This window comes from Diabrotica undecimpunctata, chromosome 10 (genome assembly GCF_040954645.1).
Source record: "Diabrotica undecimpunctata isolate CICGRU chromosome 10, icDiaUnde3, whole genome shotgun sequence".
NCBI lineage: Eukaryota > Metazoa > Arthropoda > Insecta > Coleoptera > Chrysomelidae > Diabrotica > Diabrotica undecimpunctata.
Genome location: NC_092812.1, coordinates 11,837,501 through 11,862,504, shown reverse-complemented (window position 1 = coordinate 11,862,504; position 25,004 = coordinate 11,837,501). Strand labels below are relative to the sequence as shown.

The 25,004-nt window shown below is 32.8% G+C and overlaps 1 protein-coding gene across 2 annotated transcripts in view; it reads left to right on the top strand.

Annotated features, from left to right (window-relative positions):
• The window catches only part of LOC140451582 (lysine-specific demethylase 5-like), a 94,683-nt gene that overhangs the window by 25,882 nt on the left and 43,797 nt on the right, over positions 1 to 25,004 (top strand). The window contains exons 5-6 of one of the 2 annotated variants that reach the window (XM_072545417.1): positions 4,509 to 4,661; positions 16,330 to 16,500. In XM_072545417.1, coding sequence (XP_072401518.1) covers positions 4,509 to 4,661; positions 16,330 to 16,500 — 324 coding nt within the window. The remainder of the gene's footprint in view (positions 1 to 4,508; positions 4,662 to 16,329; positions 16,501 to 25,004) is intronic. The other variant, XM_072545419.1, reaches the window with a different exon arrangement.

Here is a 25,004-nt window from a genome sequence, read left to right as displayed (position 1 = left end):
TTTCCTGCTAATTTCCATTGTCTATCTATGCAAAATATTTAACCACATTCTACTAAAAGAAGATAAGTGAGGAGGTAATTTTCATAACCCCACATGTCCACATTGGCTATTTTTTCAGGAGAGCAAAAAATCCGATGCATCTACATTATTTCACCAAAACATATTTTATGTAATATACTTATAGTTCAGTATTAGTTTATGAGCTAAGAAAACTGCTTACTTGTGTAGAAAGTGGTATAACAAATTAAAAATATAATATAAAAGTTTTTAGATGTGGGGTTTGGATATGTGGTGTTTTGATCAAATCAATTTACTATAGTTTAGCATAAGATTATTTATTTTAGTGTAGGGTTGGACTCAGTATTGAACAAACTAGTAAGCAAAGTAAAAAATTTGTTCTTCACAATATGAAACATAAAATTTTATTTATTATAATAAAATAGTTACCCTTTTTCACAATATTACAGTGAAACCTTATGTTATAGTGAAACCTTTAGATAATAGTCTAGGTATTAGAAGTGATGGGCACAGTCTCCTTCTAAACAGTCACAAACAACTTCCTCTTCTTCTTCAGGTCCATCTACATTTGGAGCAACAATAAGGTTTTTGTACCAAAGAAGGCTTTCAATATCTTGCCAGTTTGCATCAAAAAGAATAGTTAACAGTTCGTTCACATTCTTCTTTTTTGATTCACTTACGGGATGAACTAAATGAATTTCTTCAAGAGTATTTTCCAGAATTTTTTTCCAAGTCGTGTGTTGCTTTAGAAGGCTGTATTTGTGTAGCTCTTGTTCAAACCGATAGAATTCATTGGCTTTAACCCATACCTGTACTTTGTTTTTGTCACAACTTTTTCAATGAAAATTCTTTTTGTGTCACTGATTTTAGGTAAGTGTTTTAAATAATTATTAGCAAGTGACTTTACATCCTTCAGGGACCAATCTGTTCCAAGTACCTTCACAGTTCCAACTTTTTTAAATTCTTCAAGGTACTCTTCTTTATCAATAAGAATAGGTTTCTTCCGCAACAATTTCTCGGCTTTTCCATAAACCCTATCGGCTAGTAAAAAAGAATGGCCCCTGGCAGGAAAATTAATAGTAATATGTGTGAAGGTGCCTCGTGGGCTGCTAAAAAGTACATTAAAGTATGAAGCACATGATTGTTTTGTTCTGGCCTGTACATCCATTACAAAACAATCTCAGGTGGATCACATCTGTAAGGTCATCTGATTGAAAATAACTAAGAAGAGCAGAAGCTACTTCGGTTGAACCGCGCCCTGCTTGCTTGCTGTTAGGTCCAGATATAAAAGTATGGGGTGTTGTCATTTTTAATATCTGTTACACAAACATTGTAAAGACTTAATTGTCTGGCATAAAAAGCCTGTTGAACAGGCGTTCGAGGAAGTGCTGCATGTCAAAGCACAAAGTTTTCTCTTTTTCTTTGGTTTGTTTCATTAGGTCATAGAAACACTTTGCCCTTTTCTTGTGTATTCTTTTTTTAGTAAAAAGTGTCTATTTTTGAGATCCTGTAGCATTTTTAATTTTATAGTCCATCATGGCACAGTACCCACAGACGTCAGATGCCGGAGATTTGAAACCAAAATTGAACTATCAGCAGAATATTTTACGAAACATTGATAACTTTACTTGGAGTTGGGGATTTTCTGCACTAGCATTATAAATCGTGAAGTTTTCGTATGGAAAGATCACTACTTAAATATAATCTTTTTGATTTGTTGCTCCTTCTTAACCAGTGATCTTTGGCTTATTCTATCGCCTCCTCTGTTGTGTTCTAGTCCTTGGTTAGTTGTTAGTTTTGATACAAGTCGTCGAACTCTTTCTGATGTAAACTGAGTAAGGTGCAAAAAGAAAGATTTACACACAGTTACGCTACCCCCAGAAGTAAGAGGAAATCGGTAGGTAACGGAAGTCGATTTTGGTTTGGATTTTGCTTGTTGTAAACCTAGGCCTAAGCAAGATTGTTGGGACCTCCGACGTTGAACGTTTTTTGTTATTATGAACCTCCCAACTAATTGGTCCTGAAAAAGTTTTTCGGGTTTCGAATAAAGTGTCTTCCGAAATGCACTGGCATCACTAGGCCGAACTTCACAACATTTAAAAGCTTTACCTTTATGTAAGCAACCTATGAACACACAACCACCAGAAGAAGCAGCGTATCTCTTTTCCTTAAGAAGTTGACGCTTTGTAACTGTCTTTTGTCTTTTTCGTGATCCAGAACTTATTCTTCCAACTAATACTAATTCATTATTTAAATTACCTTCATTTAAACTCATAATTTCACTCAATTAAGCAGAAACCAACATTAAATTATAATTTTTCTCTGAAACTAACCTGTTTAGATTGTGTACTGTCAACAAAAACAATCAAATCAAAACCATGTATTTAAGTTACGTGATTGAAATGCTTACTCCTCTGTGGCTGAATAGAAAATGTGGGGTTTTGCTATAACCGTCATACATCAGATGTGGGGTTTTGCCTTAAACACCTCCATCCATCCAATGGCGCTACAGCCCAAATCGGGCCTTGGCCTCCTTCAACAGGCTTCTCCAACCATCTCTATTTACCGCTGTTCTTTTCCATGAACGCGTTCCCAGGCAGTTCCTGGCATCCTCATCGACTTCATCTTCCCATCTCTTTTTAGGTCTTCCAACAGGTCTTTTTCCCTGCATTCTTGCATTTAATAATTTTCTGGGGATTCTATTCTCATGCATGCGGACCACGTGCCCTGCCCATCGTAATCTCTGCAGTTTAGTATGTTGTGCTAGAGGTGGTTCGCTATATTGCTCGTATATTTCTCTATTGTACCTAATTCGCCAGTTGTTGTTTTCACTTATTGGGCCAGGATCCTACGTAATATTTTTCTTTCCTTAAACACCTACTTTTAAATTAATATTACAACTGGAAATGTGGGTTTTTGATCGGCAATAAACATGACAAGCAATGCATTTTAAAATGACGAATTAGAAACATCACTTATTTAAAAAAAAATTTTTGGACATGTGGTGTTATGGATTTGGACTCCTCAATTGTGATTCTCTTAGAAAACAACCTAAATCATGACACATACAACATCTTCTATAGCCAAAAATAATTTTTGGTGATAAGCCACTTGACTCTAGAGACCTTCGCTATTTTTCTTACTTGACACAATTTACATGTTTCGTGAACGGTGGTAGAGTGAAACACCCTGCATAAACTATAAAGCTTTGCGCTTGTAGAAAATTAAGTTTCTTTCCTCTTCTATGCAATAATGTGCACACTTAAGTTTTTAGCTTCTTTTTTTAGATATCTTAAATTTACCAAGTGTCTAAAATCGCTTATTATTTTCAAGAAAGCCAAATAACGCCAAAACGGCATCACTTGGACCGAATGTATGCTCAAAAAAGTATCTCTAGAATTCAATGAGAAATATAAAAGTGCAGTGCAAATCAAATAATGAAGTTGAGGACTATTTCCGTTGTAAACGGAAACAGCACATGCTGAAAAACCTTTTCATTATAAAGTTTACTATCGAAAACCTATGCAACTGAATTTTCAGATCTCAAAACCGTTTAGATTGGCAAATACGTCTAATAGGCCACACCGTGATACACCCGATATTAATATCGATGTTAAAGCAATTTGCTTTAAAATAAGTTCTGAATTTAATAAATTACCACATAAACGAGAAGTGTAACAGCTAACAGGCAATCTTCTGCATTAGAAACCAGCGCCTTGGGCCAAAAATCCTGGTGATGAATTTACCGATCTCCAAAGGATGCCGGTGATCAGTTTACTATCTCGGATGGTCTAATAATTTTATGGGGGGCTATAAAGTGATGAGTTCGTACACGTCCAACATTTTTTCCCTCTGATTTTGATTCTTTTGTCTTCATTCTGATCTTTCACTGTATCATTCAGTTTTGTCCATGTCATTGTTAATATATATTTCTTTTCCTTTAATTTCTCCCAGTTTACTTTTATTTTTCTTATTGTTTCTTTGTCCGTTGCGTTTAGAAGTTCAATAGGCAGGCTTTATTTCCAACTTTCCTTGCTCTCTTTATCTTTGTATTTATTTTTAGGGCATTGCTTAAGAAATCTTGTACATGTTCTTTTGTTACATTTTAGTCTTATGTATCTATTTCTACTCCCTGTAGTATTATATTATTTCGTCTTTTGTCCTTTTCCATTTTATTTTCCAATTCTTCCACTTTTTGTTTGGTTTCTCTGTTTTCCTGTTTGAGCTTTTCCTTTTCTTGTCTTGAGTTCCTTCATTTCAGTCTATACTCTTTTTGCTCTTCTCGCAGTTCTCTTCTTATTTCTATAAGCAAAAAATTATACTTTTATTTTAATACCGTTGGCATCCTTATTCGCATACAGCTTCACTTTAGGTTTAGATAAAATATCCTATTACTTACTTTTAATTACTATTCTTTAGGTGTGATTAGAATAGATTATGTTAAGTTATACTCGTAACTAAACAACTTACTATACGCTCAATATTTTTAGAAATTGGACGAGAGTATTCCATCGACCTCCAAAGATACTCCTGTCGATAAAACAGATAAAGACTACAAACCACATGGTATTGCCAGCCGAATGCAAATTAAACCGTCACCTGAAATAAATCCTAGGAGATCAAAAAGATTTGATACTGATGAAGTAAGTAGTGATAGTCAAGTGATTAATTTTCTTTTAATTTAATGTAGTGTTTCATAAACGATTTCATTGTAAAAACTGTTTAACTCCATGTAAAAAAAAACTGTTTTTTTGTTTAAATGTTTCTTAACTTCTATCATAATCATAAACGTGAATTAAATCTATCATTTTCACAATAACTCATATGTAGCGTTATTTATTTATCGAGGAAGTGATTTACTAAATTTTCCAGTAAAGGTAAAGTAAGTAAATTTCATAGTCAGGTAAATCCTGGGATTACTATCTGTAATATGTACTAAGCTTGTAAAGAAAATACCAACACTTAATATCTTCAGTTGGTAACACAAGACACATGCAAGACTTGTGAAAAAATAAATTTGAAAATACTCCTGTCGTCAGAGACGAAAATGCCACTAAATCTCTTAAAAATCATACGAACAAGCTGAATTTTGCAGAGAATATTAATTTTGGGACCCCAAAAAAGATGCAAAAAAGTTTACCACTTTTACCCTCGGGCTTCCCCCAAAACCCCCCTCGCAAGGGGGTAAAACCGCAAAAAATTCGATTGACCCAGAATCTGTACAGCGTAGATAAAAGTGTTTCAAATAAAAAATGTAGCTGGGATAATTTTAAACAAAACTGTTTATAAGCATTTTTTAAGCAGAATGAACCGTTCTCTTAGAAACAACGCTTGAAGCGACAGTCGATTTTGCCAATCAGCTACGCGCGCGAAATAAAGATTCAATAAAATTTGTATCAGCTCGACGGTAAAAATTCAATATCTTTTGATTCAAGTGACGTATCGGCAAAAATCAAGATTCTTTTTAAAGGTAAAGAGTACAGCTTTCTTATGCAGTTTTTGTATTTTGCGCAAATAAACTCAAATTTTATACAGGTATTAAATAAATAAACGTGGCGCGATCTTTGCCATTTTTTATTATTCTCACGAGATCAATACAATATTCGCTCCGTGCGTGACCATGGTAGGGGTACCTTGAAACGATGCCAGCGTGCGTAGCGGCGAAATATGACAAAATTGGACCTTTTGGATTGTTTTACGCATAAATTTTATCAAAAATGGGTGCAAATACATGTTGCGTATTTAATTGTGCTAATAATAGCAAAAATAGTGAGTGTAGTTTTTATAGTTTTCTAAATATTACATATAAATTACAGAAAAGAAAAAGGTGGATTCGTGCTATTAATATGAAAAAGTAAATATCACGTAATTTCATTTTTATGCAATTGAAATAGGAAAAATTTAAATAATTTACCTTAAATGATATTTCATAAGGCTTCAAGCTAACTGCAGCCTGCCTGATGACTAGCTTTTATATCATAATTTTTACTATTCTTCTTCTTCTTCTTCTTTTGGCTTCATAACCCTGGATGGGTCTTTGCCTGTCTGGCTATGTCCTTCTATTCAGATCTCTCTTGTGCCCTTCTTCTCCATTGTCTTATGTTCATTGTTTTCAGGTCGTCTTCCACGTCATCCAACCATCTCGTTCTGGGCCTTCCTTTTTTTCGCCTTCCTATGGGCTTCCATTGTAACATTTTCTTTGTTGTGTTTGCATCGTTTTGTCTCTGCACATGTCCCAGCCATGACAGTCTTTGACTTTTCACAAATATTACAATGTCATAACATTCATTTAACTCAATAACCTCGTCGTTTCTCCTGATTCTCCATGTGCCATCTTCCTCTTGTACCGGGCCATATACTTTCCTCAGTATTTTTCTCTCGAATGTCCTGAGTTGGGCTTCATCTTTTTTCGTCATTACCCAAGTTTCACATCCATAGGTTACTACGGGTCTAATCAGTGTTCTGTATATAGTCATTTTGGTTCTTTTGTCTAATAATTTCGATGTCATCAATCTTTTATTAGCATAGTATGTACGATTCCCGCTGGAAATACGTGCATTAATTTCGCTACTTACGGAGTTCTTCTGATTGATTTCTGTGCGGAGATATGTAAAGGCATCCACTCGTTCGATAGTATAGTTGTCTATTGTGATATTATTTTCATTGTCAGTTATTCTTTTGACTGTCATATACTTCGTTTTTGCTTCGTTTATTTTGAGACCTCTTTTTCTTGCTTCAGGATCAATTTGTTTGAACACTTCCATTAGTCGTGGCTTATTCCTACTAATGATGGCTACATCGTCTGCATATGCAGTAATTTGTACTGATTTGGTGTTTATATGGCCGGTTATATTGGTTTTTCTGATGACTGTCTCAAGAACTAGGTTGAATAGCATGGTTGATAAGGCATCTCCCTGTCTTACTCCCATGTTGATGTTAAACAGGGGAGTCAGTTCTCCATCTACTCTGACTGCGGCTTTTAAACCCTGCAACGTCATTTTTATGAGGCTGAATTTTTACTATTATTGTTTTTAATTACATGCTCTTCCACATGCAAAAACTTGATTTGCCAGTACTAGATTTTTTCCTTTCTTTTCTGTTTGAGGTTGAAAAGATAAAGTTGATGAATTTTTAGAAACCCAGTTTTTAATACTAAATTTATTTGGTACATAAACTGAAAAATATAATTAAAAAACTAATTATTAATACTTGTCAATTTCGTATCTACTTAACATATGTTTAACTTCAAATTGGGAGGTCCAAAACTCTCAGATTAATGCGGTAGATGTCGCGTCAGTCACGCACGGAGCAAATATCCTCTTCATTGATTGGCCACTATGAAGTTTTGATTACTGGAGCCTAACCTTTAAAACCTATAGCATAAAATTTTAGTTTTGAGTTTTGGCAAAAAATTTGAGGTATTTGAAATATGATTAAAAAACGCTGGTTTTAAACTTTCACACAACAAACGATCTAAAACATTTAAAACTTTTTTTTAATAATTACACTAGTACGTTTTTCAAAAGAACAAAACTTCTGCAGTATACTACATCCAAAACCGTCTTCTTAAATGCATTTCCCGTGACGTGTGATCGTTTGTAATGTAAAACATTAAATTCTGCGTTTTTTAGTCATATTTAAAATGCCTCATATTTGTTACCACAACTCAAAATTTAAATTTCATGCCATAGGTTTTAAAGACTGATCTCTAAAAAGGGAAATTTTACTACATCTGGTCAATGAAAGTGATCAATTTTATTGATCTCACGAGAATCGTATCATCATCAGTGGCATTACAGTTCGTTATGAGCCAAAGCCTTCTTCAGAACAATCTTCCATTCGCCCCTGTCTCTGGCAACTCTTCTCCATGCTTTAATTCCGATGGATTTTAGATCATCCTCTATGATACCTAAGTTTTAGTCTTCCTCTGGCTCGTCCTCCCACTGGTCCTCTTCGGTCGAAAATTTTTCTGATCGTTGCATCTTCATCTCGCCTAATTACATGTCCTATTCATCGAGGGCGTGCTAATTTAATACATTGTACAACGTCAGGTTCCCCAAAACTTCTATATAAATCAAAGTTGTAGCGCCTACGCCACTAACCCTGTTCTTGGACTTCTCCATATATATTCCTTAGAATTTTTCTCTCGAAACGTTTAAGCAATTCTTGGTCGTTCTGCGTAAGTGACCACGTTTCTGACCTGTATGTTAACACTGGCCTTATTAGTGTTTTATATATGGTAACTTTAATTTTTTTGGGTAGTTTTGGGGCCATCTGTTTCCTTAAGCCATAATAGCACTTATTGGCAAGCACTATTCTTCTTTTAATTTCTTCGCTGACATTGTTATGTTTGGTCAGCAGAGAGCCCAGGTAGACGAAGGTGTCCACACCTTCCAGTTCCAGATCATCAATTAATAGTCTAGGTATCTGGTTGCCTGATCTAGTACAATACATATACTTGGTTTTCTTGGCCATTTTATACGAGAATCGTATAAAATGGCAAAAATCGCGCCACGTTAATTTATTTAACACGTTTATTAAAACTGAGTTTATACTTGAAAGAAAAACAAAAACTGCATACGAAAGCTGAATTCCTTGCCTTTAAAACGCATCTTGAGTTTTGTCGATAGGACATTTGGATAAAAAAATATCGAATTTTTACTGTCCAGCTGATACAAATTTTATTGAACATTGATTTCGAGCGCGTAACTGACATGCCAAATCGACGGTTGCTTCAAGCGTTGTTTCCAAGAGATTAATTTGCAAAATGATCGATATATTTCAAAATTAACTTGTACAGTTTTACAAACAACTACATACAGTGTGTCCGTAAAGTATGGAATAAATTCGATATTTCCTAAATTAAAAGCCTGTTTAAAAAAACCTAAAACACGTCGATTTTTAAATTTAATGTTCTACATTTTACAATAAAATTTCATTATACAAGGTGTTACACATTACAGTGATAACGTCATCGGCTCTTTTTTTAAATGTAACACCCTGTATTTTAAGACATTTTTAGATCGATAAAAATGAGCCGATTCCAAAAAAGTGCAATACTGGGAGTCTAACGGATATAATTTGACAGATATGCGCTTAGAAAATTAATTTTTATTGATTTATAATATTAATAAATTATAATAAATAACTTGAAAGTAATCCAGTAATTAATACATGACTTAATCTTAAATGTTCGAATTGTAGCCCTTTTTGTATTTGACAGTAACCCAAACGTACAAATTCTTGTAGGACCTTGTTTATGCTTCTTGAGAAATATTGTTTATTTCTTTACTAATTCTTGTTTTTAAGACTCCAATATTTGCAGGTTTCGTTTTATAAACAACATTCTTTAAATGACCCCACATAAAATAATCCAAATGATTGAGATCTGGCGACCTCGCTGGCCATTCAATATGTCCACGTCTTCCAATCCAGCTGTTCGGAAAAATTTCGTTTAGGTACCTTCGAACATCTAAAGCATAATGCACCATCCTGTTGAAACCATAAACTTTTATCAAAACCTCCAAGATTAATTGTACTGGGAAATAAATTAACTAAAGTAGGTACGAGATACCCACTTAAGAACTGAAGGTATGCTAACCCGTTTAAATTACCTTCGAAATAGTAGGGTCCAATGATTTTATTTCTTACAATGCCAGCCCATACGTTTACCTTTTGCTGGTATTGTATATGATGTTCCCGCATCCAGTTGGAGTTTTCTTTTGCCCCGTATCTACAATTCTGACAGTTGACCTCGCCATTTAATTTGAATGTAGCCTCATCAGAAAAAATAATATTTTGAGCCAAGAGAGGGTTTCGGTGGCTGTTATCCATCATTTCGCAAAATTGTATTCTTTTATCTGGATCATCCTCGTTTAATTCCTGTACACCTGTGCATTTTACTTACTTTACTTACTTTTACGTACTTTGTGTACAGTTGTTTTGCAAACATCGAGATCACTGCTAACCTTACGAACAGAAGTGTGTGCATCTTCTTCAAAAGCAAGTAGAACATCTAATGTTGTAACATAATTTACAGAGGGACGACCTGATTTGCGTTCATTTTCAACCGTACCAGTTTCTCGAAATTTTTTTTCAATCTTACTTACTGTTGATTGCGTGATGGGTATTTCTGGATATTTATCATTAAATAAATTGCACACTTCCATCTGAGTTCGCGATTTGTCTCCATACCCAATCATCATGAGTATTTCAATTCTTTGCTTTACACTCAAATTCATTTCTACTTAAAATTAATTCTAAGCAATAATACAGAACATTCACGAATTAATACAATTATTCTACTACTTAATTGTTATTGAACGTTACTAAAAATAATTACATTTCACTAAAAACTAGTAGTAGGCTACTTTTTGCAATTGATAATAAATAATTTATTTTCTAAGCGCATATCTTTCAAATTATATCCATTAGACCCGAGTATTATACTTTTTTGAAATCAGCTCATTTTTATCGATCTAAAAATGTCTTAAAATACAGGGTGTTACATTTAAAAAAAGAGCCGATGACGTCGTCACTGTAATGTGTATCACCTTGTATAATGAAATTTTATTGTAAAATGTAGAACACTAAATTTAAAAATCGACATGTTTTAGATTTTTTTAAAAAGGCTTTTCATTTAGGAAATATCGAATTTATTCCATACTTTACGGACACACTGTATATGTCGCTTCTGGCAAAGTTATAGACCAACGTTTTATCAAATAAATAAAGCTATCTGTAGTATACAGGGTGTTTCAAAAAGGTATGTCATAAATTAAATCCCGCATTCCGGGGACAAAAATAAATTGATTGAATCCAACTTACCTTAGTACAAAAGTGTACACAAAAAAAGTTACAGCCCTTTGAAGTTACAAAATAAAAATTTTTTTTTTGCATTATCTCCTAAACTACTTGATATTTTGTAATAAAATGAACACGTTACTTTCTTGTTCTGAAAGCATTTTTCATAAAAAAGAAACAACAAAATCTAAGCGCACAGAAAAAATTTAAGGGGGGTGTGCAGATCTAAATCCTCCCAAACTTTTGAGTAAATTCAAATCAAATGAACTTTGTGGCATCATTAGTTTAACACATTATTTTTCAAATTTTTTGCCTCATCACTTTTTTCAAAAAACAGTTTTTATTGGGTTACGACCCTTTTCATTAATTAACCCTTAAAAAATTACGTGCAACTAAATCAATAGCTTAAATGAATTAACAACTACAAAAAATGTCTATAACCTCTATAAATATGATATTTCTATAAATGTTCAAAATGGCCCCCATTTTTTTCAATACACATTCGGTATCGTTTTAATAAGGAAAACCGAATGCGCTGAAAAATCACATTTTTCTGACGAAATTGCAAAAGCAAAAGTCCATGGGGTTAAGACCTGGACTTCTGGGTGGCCAAGAAATAGGTGCGTCACGACCCCTTCCATTCCACCGACCAGGATACTGCCTGCAAAGGTATTCCCGGACTTCATTACTGTAATGCGGTGGAGCGCTATCTTGTAGAAACCACATATTTTGGCTTATTCCAATATTCACTTCTTCCAAATACTCTTGTAAATCGTTTGCCAGGAACTGCAAGTAATTATCACCATTTAAACTGTTGGGAAGAAATACTGGGCCTATTAGATTGTTATCCACAATTCCTGTCCAAACATTAACTTTGAAAGTCCTTTGGTGATTAGTCGTTTTTTTTGGCGTGAGGATTTTCGTCGGCCCAAATGTGCTCGTTATGATGGTTTGTTATTTCAGTTCTTCTGAGGATAGCCTCGTCGGTAAACAAAATATTTCTAATAAAATTAACATTTCTATTAACAACTAATCGCAAAATCCAATCCTTTTAGGATAATCTTCAACCGATAACTCTTGAACCGTTGTTAAGTGATAGGATTTAAGCAGCTGATCGTTCAAACGCCTCCAAACCCTTACGTGAGGAACATTTAGTTGAGCAGTTATTAACCTTGTACTTGTTCCAGGGACTTCTACAATGATTTCTAAAATGTCTTCATCAGTTGCATCCATTATTGGACCGCCACTATTGCCAGCAACTTGCGGTTGGAATGTACCCGTTTCTCGTAAAAGACGATCAATGGTCAGAAATAATCGTCTATTGTGTGTATTCCGATTGGGGTATTTTACTGTATAACGCCTTGCGTCTGCTGCACTATTTCCTTGACATTCACCTACTATATTCCCGATAGTTTATTGAAATCATAATTTAGTCTGTTCCAACTTACCCAAAGTTAAATGCATATTTGCCATTTCCTGAAACGTGTAAGCCATTGTAATATCAAAATTTTTAATATTAGTCGTATTCACACAATAAATGATATCTTCAAATTATTGACTATTATTGATGGAACTGTTTGTAATTATTGTATCCGTAGAAACTAATTATAATTTTATGGCCAACTAGTTTTTCGAAAAAGTGATAAGAGGCAAAAAAGGTTTAAAAATAATGTGTTAAACTAATGATGCCACAAAATTCATTTGATTTGAACGTACTCAAAAGTTTGGGGGGATTTAGGGCTGCATACACCCCTTAAAATTTTTCTGTGCTCTTAGATTTTGTTGTTTCTTTTGTATGAAAAATACTGTCAGAACAAGAAAGTTACGTGTCCATTTTTATTACAAAATGTCAAGTAGTTTAGGAGATAATGCAAAAAAACAATTTTTATTTTGTAACTTCAAAAGCCTGTAACTTTTTTATGTAAATTTTTTTACCAAGGTAAGTTGGATTCAATCAATTTATTTTTGTCCCCGGAATGTACACCCCGGAACACCCTGTATAATTCGTATAACATTTCTCCAAAATAACGTAGACACTTAATATTGTTCTTAATAATAATAATTAGACACTTATTTTTTCAAAAATGTATATGGTACTGGTTATATGGTTTGCTATTTATTTTTATTTTATTGGTCGCAGTACCAATACATAAATATTTAAAAAAAAAATTATCTTCATTGGTATTGTTGTCATAAGTAATATTCTTTCAAACGTGTCTTTTTCGAAACCCTTTAACAAATAAGAAGTTTGGTTAGTTTTTGTTCATACTAAGTAATTAAATTAATAATATAACTAGCACTGTACCCTGACCCACGAAGCGATTCATAGGTCAAATTGAGCATTTAAACGAGTCCTTAAAAGGGAACCATTTATTTAAGAATAAAAAAACTCAGTTTTCAGCAAAACTTTTTGGTGAATTTATTACTGCTGTAAAGTTGTATTCTATTTTTACGAATTTCAGTTACAAATAAAATCCCACTTCCAAAAACTAATTTAACATTGTATACTTAACAATGAATTAACAAATGTAAAACAAAACTTTGTTGATCTGCTATCATGTGGCGCCAATGTTAAGTATAATAATTTGAGTGTTTTAATCTAGTATAAATAAATTGTTTTTATTATTATTTGGAACAAACCGTACCCTCTATGACTGTGACGCCTATGGAATGTGTCAAATCGCTACCTTGCCGAAAGTGAAGTGTATAAGAATGTGTTTATGTTAACGTTATTTGGCAACAGATTAAGATATACTATGCACAGTTTCATCAGGCATAGTTAGTTTTAAGATTTTGTCGTGAAACCATCAATAAATTCACATCTTTTTATCCATGTTTATAATTTTCTTATAAAAACCCTAAAATCCCTAATAATTAAGTTCCTGCTATATATTTGTCACCCTACTTGTGACAGGAAATCTTAATATGGATAAATAAAAGTTTTAGTGCGTGTTAATGTTTTTAATGAAAAATTCAGCGGTATAACACAGTGACCTATTTTGTTCGCGCCATTTCTCAGTCTCAAAGGGTTTACGAGGAAAGGAGTGCTTCGGCAGTAGTTCGAACTGTCTTTCGCTAGTGTAATTTTATTAACTGCTTCGATATTTAATTAATGGACAGATCGCCCGCTAAAAAGAACAAAGTATTTCGGGAATTAAATTCGGACAGTTTGTGGTGACTGCATGCAAAACCATTCATATAATTTGCGTTCCACTAAAATAGAGACCTTGACGAACATTTGATGTCAAAGTACAAAAGACTCAGATGTAAATGAATGCTGTAGAAATTTATTAAGATTGCGCATTAGTTTCGGACAAAAACGTGTTTTGAGGGATCGCAATGCTTTTTGATGATTTTGCTGCTAAATAGTGTCTAGGCCATTATGAAAGAATATCATGATGCGCAAACTGCTGACCATTATGCCATTGAACGTACTTTGAGAAGAATCGCTCAGAAATTCTTCTTTCCAGGCATGCGCTGTTTTTGATGCCCACTGATAAATGCAAAGATTGTCAAATATATAAGGCGTCCAACCAGAAAGCACGTGGATTATTACAAACTCCTGTGTATTGGCAACGTTTCGAGACACTTGCTATCGATTTATTTGGATCGTTACCTAAAGGATCAAAAGGTGAACGTTTTTTTTTATATAATCATATATAATTATATATGTAATAATAAAAGTGAGTGGAGTTATTTGCCTTAATTTAAGCATCAGCACAAGAATGTGCTATGATGCTTATTGACTAGGTGTTATTACGATTTGCTTATCCAGAGACTCGCTATGCTTGTAGGAACTGACCATAACACTTGGCCGGAAGAGATACCAATGGTTAGATAATACATAAACTCAAGCTATGTTCAACCGTTCTCAGTACCAGTTGAAAGGTCAGGCAGCTAAATTCTACCCGAAGAGATATGGGCCCTATAGAATCAAGCCTGTGTCAAGTGGTATCGCCTGTGATTTACGAGCTTTATGGAGTGGACATCCCTACTGCCCGTGTGTTCTACATATCCTCTCTTACACACGCTAACCTCAATGTTGTTGAAGCTCCAACGCTTGTAGTGCCACTCAACCAGCATCTTCTGCTGGCGACCCCTTTAACGAGTAACGCCAGGAGGGGAGTCTAACAAACCGTACCCTCTATGACTGTGACCCCTATGGTATGTACGATGATATAATATCGTCAAACCGCTATCTCGCCGAAAGTGAGCTGTATATGTGTTTATGTTTACGTTATTTGGAAGACAGATGATACACAGACGAAGGATTATTATACACAGTATCAATTAGTTAGTTTTAAGATTTTGTCGTGAAACCATCAATAAATTAACATCTTTTTATCCATGTGTATAATTTTCTTGTAAAAACCCTAAAATCCCTGAGAATAACTAAGCTCGTGCTATATATTATATTTAAAAATGTGCCTTTATCTATTTTAAAGGCATAAAAATATGAGAAAAGTTCCCTAATTCATCAGAGTTCTTTACCAGGTGGAACCTATTTATCAAGTTTCAAGACTCTAGGACTTTCCCCTCAAGAAAAAGGAAAGGGATAGAATTATACGAGGAAAATATCTGTGCGTGCAAATTCAATAATGTTCTTCCTTACATTCTACGTAAATTATGTTTCAAGACTATAAAAAACTTTTTATTCCAGAAAAATATGGTATAATAATATGAAAAGAAGCTGTATACTGAATTTTGGACTCGGTAAGACCTTCATTTCAAAAAAAATAAAATGCATGAAATTATGAAAAGAAGAAGATATGGCACCAAATTCAATAGGGTTCTTCCTTATAAAAAGAGGAACCTTTGTACTAAATTTGAATACTAGAATTTTCCTTCCAAGAAAGGCAAAATGTATGAGAATATGAAAAGAAAATGAAGAAGACTTGTTGACCAAAGATTAAATAGGATTCTTCCCTACATCAACAGGAACTTAAGTACTATTAAGTACTACTACTTAAGTTTCTAGACGCTGGACTTCTTTCGAAAACAAGAGAAGGCATAATAATACGGAAGGTCCCAAGGTCAATAATATTCTTTCTTTTACAAAAGGAAACCTATGTACTTTTCAAGAAAAAGAACAGGCTAAAAAATATGAAAAGGAGAAGAAAATAATACATGTGGAGCCCAAATTCAGTCGGGTTTTTTACATCAAGATGTACTAAATAATAGGACTAGTTACAAGAGAAGAAAATGATAAGAATATGAAATAGAGAAGATGAGTTAAACACAAGTTCAGTAAGGTTCTTCCTTATATCAAGAAGAAATGTACCAAGTTTCAAGACTATAGGAATTTTCCTTTGAGAAAAAGAAGAGGTATAAGAACAGTTTATTAATATTATATTTATGTTATTTTAAAATAATCCAATTGATTATTATAATATTTAACACTGGCGCCACCTTTAGGCAGATCTATAAAATCCCAATTTTTGGGGGACACAGAAGCACGGACAACACGTGGACATTGTATAATTTCTAACGGTATTTACTTTATTTAAGAGCGACTTAAATGTTAAAATCAAAGAAGAAAAAGTAGAAGAGGATGAAGCAGCAGTGAAAGAATTGCGTCGTTTAAAATTTTATGGAGCTGGACCAAAAATGGCGGGGTATGAAGATGGCCAAGAAGTGAAACCAAGAAGTAAAAGTCACGTAGTTGATGAACCAGACCCCGTAAGTATCCAAGTATTTGTTGTATTGGTTGTTTAAAATGATGTTGCAATGGTGTTGTTTAAGCTGTTTTCGTCTATTTAATTAAATGTAGTTTTGTGAATGTAATTATTTGATTAAATCCGGTATCATTATTTTTTTTTCAAAAATTTTTTTTAGTCCAAAAATGGTCGTTCCGCTATATGGTTAATTTCGGTGCCACGTAGGTAATAATAGAATTTCTAGCTTCATATAAATTTATTTTATTTGATATACTTAATACTCAGCATCAGTCGCTATGGACATCATTCGAGCCATTTGATGTCCACACAATTGGGTAAATCTGTTGTCTATATAGTTTAATTTTGCATACAATATCCTCTTAATTATTTAAAACGTTCAAAAAGGTTAATGATTTTTTTTATGGTAAACAAGTATTCTATGCGCATCAAATTTTTAGTTTCACTATTGCTGATACATTTCATTTTGTTCTAATTGTCAATGTATTGTCATTCTCTAAATCTTTCTTTATTATTTTTAAAATATTTTCGTTTACACAATTTTTCCAAATATAAAGAGGTTTTAAAACTGTTTTCTTGTGGCATGTTTAAGTTAATATTGTGTTTTTATTTGATTAAACCAAAATTGATTGTAATAAAAATTACATTTTACGTTTGTTTTTTACGTTTCGATTTCCACTCAGGAAATCGTTTTCCAAAAAAAGATAATTTTAAATTAAGGAGTTGTTATAGCCTATAGTTGTATCAATTGGCGCTTTTTATTTGGCCAAAATTTGTCAACTGACTTACTTGGCCTCGATGTTATGGGCAAATAGCCCAAATTAGTTAAAAATTCTGAAAGTGATGTTTCTACCCTCAGGATGGTATCAAATTCTGATTTTTGGTGTGTTTATGTATTATGCGTTTGTGTATTATGGAAAATTATACATGATGTGTCTCTGACCTTCTGTTAATCCATTAATGTTGGTATATTCTTGTTGTTGACTTCTTCTTTTAATATTGGTAACCAGAGCTTGCTACATTCTGTTGATCGGTTTGCTACATATTCTTCTTCATCAAGTAAGATGAGGGCTCTCTTTGATTTTTCTCTTTTTGTTGTCTATTTCTTTAATGACTATTGATGTATCTGTGCTCATTTTCCAGACGTGTTTGCATATCTGGGATTTTTCGAAGTCTATGTTTTTGATGTATGCTTTATGCTCGTTTATCCTAACAGTGCGGTTTCTTCCACATAAAAATTGTTGCATTCACAAGTTATTTTATAAATGCAATTCTTTGATATCTCCTGCGTGTTGTTTGGTTTGGTTCTGGATAGAATAGATTTCAGTTTTTGGTTGTTTTGAATGTAGATGTGATGTTGTGTTTATTTCCTATCCTTTTTAATTTTTCTGAGAAACCCTTTAAATATGGTATTATTGTCGTGTTCAAATCTCTTCTTGTGAGGATTTCTGGATTGCTTATGGTCTTGTTTCCTTTCTTCTACCTTCTAAAATTCCTTGTTTATAAATAAAAACGGATAATCATTTTTTGTTCAAACTATTGTTAGCAGATTTTTTCTTCCAGAGTTTTTTTTCTTCAGTGAGAACAAAACCTGCTAACAGAGGTTTTAACAAAAAAATTATTATTCATTGTCATTTATAAACAAGGAATTTCAGAAGATGGAAGAAAGGAAACAACAACCAAGACCATAAGCAATCCAGAAATGCTCACAAGAAGAGATTTAAAGACAACAATACCATGTATAAAGGGCTTATCAGGAAAATTAAAAAAGAATAGGAAATAAATACAACAACATTCGAAACAGCAAACACACCGAGATCTATTCTGTCTAAAACCAAATCAACAACTAGCAGGAGAGATCAAAGCATAGTATATATAAAATACTTTGTGAATGCAACGATTTTTATGTGGGAGAAACCTCAAGACCACTAAGTGTCAGGAAAAACGAGCATGAAGCCTACGTCAAAAACAGAGACTTCGACAAATCCCAGATATGCAAACATGCCTGGAACACTGAGCACAAAGTACAATGTAAAGATACATCAATAGTCTTAAAAGAAAGAGACAGCAAAAAGAGTTAGATCAAAGGAGCAGCCCTCATCTTACTGGAAGAAGAAGAATGTGTAACAAACCCATCAACAGACTGCAGGCTCTGGTTACCAATATTCAGAAGAAGTCAGAGACACATCATCTACAATTATACATATAAGCCAGTAAAAAAAAATCTGAAAAAATACAGGTTTTTGAAGATTATCACAGGTATATGGGGGATAACTGGTGACAAACGCTTGAAGACGTACAGCTGTTAATTGCTTTGTTCTTTTACACAATCATAAAAAGTGAAAAAAATCATTATTTTTCTATAAAAAGTTTCTTATGCATTTTTGAGAAAAATGGTTCACATAAAAGGTAGATTTTAAAAAGTTCTTTAATTTGCTAGTTTCTAATTTAAAATACATAAATTATCGACCGAGATAACTGCAAAAAAATCTTATTTTTGCTGTAATTTATAGATGTTAACTTTGTTTTTTTTTTTGCATAATGCAATTATGTAATATAACAACTTGAAATGATAGCAATTAATAAGTTATTGAAATGTTCTTAATCTGAGCTGGATCGACCTGATAATTTGTAAGTTATATAATTTTTTTATCCTGGAGAGCGATTATTTAATAAACAGTGACCTAGAGGTATTTAGCAGATAACAGTCGATTATTTGGCTTCAATTTTAAGATATATTAAAAAATTTCAACATTTTATCAAAATTGTTATTAAAAAAAAAAAGAGTTAGAAAAAGGGCTGTATTTTTAGCGTATAACATTTGTAAAAACTTTGATATTTTTTTTGTCACATGCTTTTAAGTAGGCTCACTAAAAAGATGGTGAAAAAACACAATATTTAATTAAAAAAACACAACCTTTAAAAAAAAGAACCTTCTATGACCAATAGGAACCAAGAAGACGATTTCTTTCTTAAGATCATATTTCCATTGTTTATTATTAACAGTAAGAACTGAAACTTGAATAGATTATAAACGAAGCTCTAAATTTTATGATCCATATAGATGGCATATACCTAGAAGGAGAAAACAGGTATAACCTTTGACGGTACTCTTAAAATACCGCCTGTCCGAGCTCCGTTTTTTTTTAGAATGAAACTTCAAATTGGATCGCGCTGAAAAATGTGCAATATCTTGCTTTCTATGACACGCAGACACGCTTGTTTTTTTTTTATTACGGTAACTCGATAAAACAATAGGAACTGTGCTATTTTCACCTCCAGGAAAAATCGTAAAATCCCGGAAAAATCAATTAGGTAAATATTTCCATAAAAAAGTTTAATTTTACCATTATTTCGTAAAAAATCATTGAATTTGATTGGTTAATGGGTATTATTTATATAAATATATAATACTAATTATTAATTCTTCTTGTAAAACAAAAAGATTTGTTTCAAAATTTATTTTAAGTAAAACCATTATTAAAAACTTAACAAGGTTCTGAAACTACTTTCTTGTGCCATATATAATTTAAATATTGTGTTTATATGGGATTAAGTCGCAATTATTGGTGTAATGCAAATTAAATTTTTAAGTAGGTACTAATATTCGACGTTTCGACCTACACTCCGAAAATCGTTCTCAAAAAAGATTATCTGCAAAAATGTATAACCAAGTTGTTTGTTATTAGTTTAGTTTATTATTAGGAAAGGACATAACCTAATAAAAAACAACTTAGTTATACATTTTTCAGAATTCTTTAAAATAATATTTTTGGAGAACGACTTCCGAAGCGTAGGTCTAAACGTCGAATATTAGTATTTAAAAATGTAATTTTCGTTACAACCAATAATTGTGGCTTAATCTCACATAAACATAATATTTAAAGTATAAAAGCTTCTTAAAAAATAAGTCGTTTCAGATTTTAATTTAAATAAACACGTTTGAAGTATTAATTTATAATTAATATTATATATTTATATAAATAATTTACATTAGTTATGAAAATTTAAGTACATCTTTCGAAAGAATAGTAAAATTAGATAACTTTTTTATGAAAAAAATTAATTTATTAATTTTTCGGCATTTTCCGATTTTTCCGGGAGGTGGAAGTAGACCAGTTATTATTTTCTCGAGGTACCCCAGTTTAAAACAACAATGGATATTCTGCGTGCCATAGAAGGCGAGATATTGCAAATTTTTCCAGCGCCCTTCAATTTGAAGTTCCATTTTAAAAAACGGATCTCGAAAAGTTCTTCCCTCCACTTTAACGTGGCGATATTTTACGAGGACTATCACTTTAACGGGTTATAACTTTTTACACCTTCTCTGTATATGACATCTATAAATTGGTTGATAAAATCTAACTGTTCACTTTTTTCATCTTTTAATGTTAATAAACAATGAAAATATGATTTGAAAAAAACATGTTATCTTGGTTCCTATTGATCATAGAAGGTTATTTTTTTATATTATGTTTTTTACCATCTTGTCAGTATAGAAACGCGTGACATAAAAAATATCAAAGATATTATAAATGTTTATAAACTAAAAGCCAGCCTTGTTACAAACGGTTTTTTTAATAACAATTTTGATAAAATGTTTAATTTTTTTTTTCATATATCTTAAAATTGAAACCTCAAAGAATCGTTTGCAATCTGATAATAACTCTAGAGTCACTTTTTGAGCAAGTGAAGTTGTTTAAATAATTGCTCTCCGGGAAAAACAAATTGAATAACTTACAAACTATTTGGTCGATCCAGCTGAAATTTAGCACAGTTCAATAACTCATTAATTGTCATCATTTCAAGTAGTTATATTAAATGCTATTATTAAAAAAAAGTTATTAACATTTATAAATTACTGAAAAATAAGTGGTTTTTGCAATTATCTCGGTCAATTGTTTATGTTTAAATTTAAAACTCACAAATTAAAGAACTTTTTAAGATGTACAACATTTGTTTTAACCGTTTTTCTTAAAAATGTATAAAAACGTTTTAGAGGCAAACAATTATTTTTTTCACTTTTTATGATTGGTTAAAAAGATAAAGCAAAATAAGCTGTGCGTCTTTAAGGATTTGTCATCAGCTATCTCTCGTATACCTTTTAGAACCTTCAAAAATCTGTATATTTTTATGTAAAATCGATGATTTGACTGGGTTAATAATTCACAAATACATAAACACAAAAAAATCAGAATTTTATATCATTCCGAGGGTACAAACATCACTCTCAGAAATTTCAACTAAGCATAGCTATTTGCCTACAAGATTTAAGCCAAGTAAGTCACCTGTCAAATGTTGGTCAAATAAAAAGCGCCAATTAATAGACATCTATAGGTTATAACAACTTCCTAATTTAAAATAATCTTTTTTTTTTAAACGAGTTCCGGAGTGGAACTTACAAAAATAAACGTTAATAAAATGTAATTTTTACTACAATCAATTGTGATTTAATCTCATATAAATACAATATTACTTTTACAAATATGTTGTTTGCAAACTGTATAGATACAAAAAAAGTTGAAAAAGAGAATAGGTATATGGAACGTGATAAGTATATACGAAGCGGGAAAGGCAGCAAAGCTGATCAACGAATTGACTATGCTTAAAATAGATATACTAGGCTGTAGCGAGGTAAGATGGCCAAACAACGGCAAATGCATAATGAACAACCATACAATATAATACCTCTGGCGGTGAAATAACTAAGAATAAAAATGGCAGTGCAACAATTGGATCCAAAAAAAATTGCCAAATTAGTTATAGAAGTTTGTCCAATATCGGATAGGGAATAATAGGATATTTCCACAAATTAATAACAAACCCCCATAACATCAATAAAAAACAGATCATCAATATCTTAGCCTTTATCCCTATGCGGGGTCGGCTTCCCTAATTATATTTCTCCTGAAGTTTTAGTCATACAAATATCAATTCCCATTACCGATATATCCCGCCTAAGCCTCTATCAGGTCTTATTTTATCTTCCTCTCCCGCTCCCTATCCTCTGTTATTTTGACATCAATTGGTGCCATTACTTCTTCTTTACGTGCATTCTCCATGATGGAGGTTGATAATCATTATTATCATTACTATTCTGATCTTAGATTCGGCTGCTCTGAATAGTTCGATTAATGTACTTCCATACCATTCCCTCAAGTTAGGTATCCATGAGATTCTTCTCTTTGCTATACCTCTCCTGTCCTGAATATTCCCTTGTATAATCAATAAAACTGAAGAATGTTTGACACTTATTTGTTAATACCTATTTATGCCTCAGAACTGTGACGGGCAGTTTTGTATTTATAATGTATTAGGTATATAATACCCAAAATACCCATTTGCAACCTGGCTGGTTCAATGTCCCGAACAAGGTGTTTTTTTGCCTTATTTCCTTGGTGTACTCGGTTACCTACGCCTCTACGAAATCGAAATTGGGTTTCTTCAATGTCCATATCAAGTTTTTGGTAAATGCGTTTGTGAATGATCTTGAAGAACGTTTTAAGTGTGTGAGACATCAGACTTATGGTGCGGTGGTCGCTGCATTCTCTAGCGTTTTTCTTTTTTGGGACACATAAATTTCATTCAATAGCATTACTAGGACATCCATGTACTCATGTTCAATTATCTTAAGGATGTCGATCGGTAGTTGATCACATTTTTTCCTTTCTAATCTCTTCACTTGTTTCTTTTTCTTCTAAAGATATGTCTTGTAGGTTTCCTGTTTCGTCCAAAAAGCTTTTCAATATATTCTTTCCATCGTTTTTGTTTTTTGTTAGTCGTTATCAGGGGTTCCTATTTTTATCTAAAAGAGTTGTATTGTAGTTTCTTTTTTACGATCCTTACCATGATTGTGTATTTGTGACTGTCTTTGTTATTGGCTTGTCTCCGTCTGTTCATCATCAGTATCTCGGCGGTCATCCAATTGTCTTTCTTTTTTTATTGGCTCTTTTAACATCTCTTGGCATGGAACGAGGAGACAGTTTTTTAGTGTTTCCCATTGTTTATTGATCTCACATGTGTTAGTGTCTACTTAATCAAGGTTTTCAGATATTTTCTGTTGGAGTCTTTTACACCTCATTCCTTCAGTTTTCGAACCTCTAGTTTGGGGTTCTTGAAATTTTCTAATAATTTATGGTCGGATTCGATATCTCTGGGTATGTTTTCACCGATTTAATGGGATTACAATGTCTCTCTTTAATCATTATATAATCGGTTACATTCCTTACCACTTTTTCCGGCTTATCCTCTGGCCAGCGTAACTTATATAACCGTCTTATAGGTAGTTTAAAGAAGATATTTGGGATTACTAGACTTTATTCTTGGCAGAATTGTACTAGTCGATATCATCTCTCGTTACATTCCCCTAGTCCGTCCCGCCATTGTTCCAGTTCTTTCCTTGCCGACTTTTTCATTGAAATCACCTATAACTACAGTAATTGCTCTACTTTTTGTTATTTTCAGGGCTTTTTCAATATATTTGTAGAATGTTTGTAACTTCACCTTCTGCTTATCCGTGGTTGATGCATATAAAGCGTCGTTCATTTTTGAGTCCTTGAGGCACTTAGACCTCTTGGCGGGTCCATTATAACATCCCGTATAATCCGGACTGGGTATGCGATGGGCCAATCTTCGACATGTCTGGAGACCCAGATACATATTTCGTATTATATATAGGACATGAAGGGTTTCCTCCTCGTCAAAAACGGCGTCTTGATTATCTACCAATACAAATAAATGTAGTCTAAACCTACAGAGGCCAACGATCATACTGACGGCCAGTCTCATATGGTTAAGTAAAAATTGTGTTTTGAGACTTTCGAAAGACTCCGCTACATGGAGCCTAGCTTGTCTCATACCTCCACTACTATCCTTGGAACCACCGCAAGAGAAGCTCCTTCACACGGAACATGTGTTCCTTTTATAATTCGGAATCACTCCTATTTCACTGACTTGGAGATCTGTAGAACTTTCCCCTAGAAAAAAACTCTGGTTAGACCGATAGCCCTCTTCCCGGTAATGGGGACCACAGCAATCTTCTCAGCACCGTCCCCGGATAGGTTCCCTCGACCAGCCACACTACTCATAGCTTTTTGCATATCGCTCCATTTATAGAAGAACTTCATAACTCAAAAATCAACATTGTGTCAATTTTATGGTTTAAAGATTATTGTTTTTTTACTTGATTATATTAATTTAACATTGCAAGCAAATTAAAAGCTTTTATTATGGTTTAAATACACAAAGTACTGTAGTTAACTGGTATTAGAGACTTTCTCTTGGATTGACAAACTTTTGAATGATAACTGCTTGTGTCCCTCTTCTTTAAAAATATGCATTTTTTTATTATTTTGTTAAAACTATTTTGTCATATATTAAATTGTGACTTTCTTTAAAAAAACGATTTAAATTGTTTTGATAATAATGTGACACTAAAATAAAGTTAAACTAAACAAAAAATTCTTTGTTTTATTAAAAAAGTACAAACATAGTAACAAGATACGAACA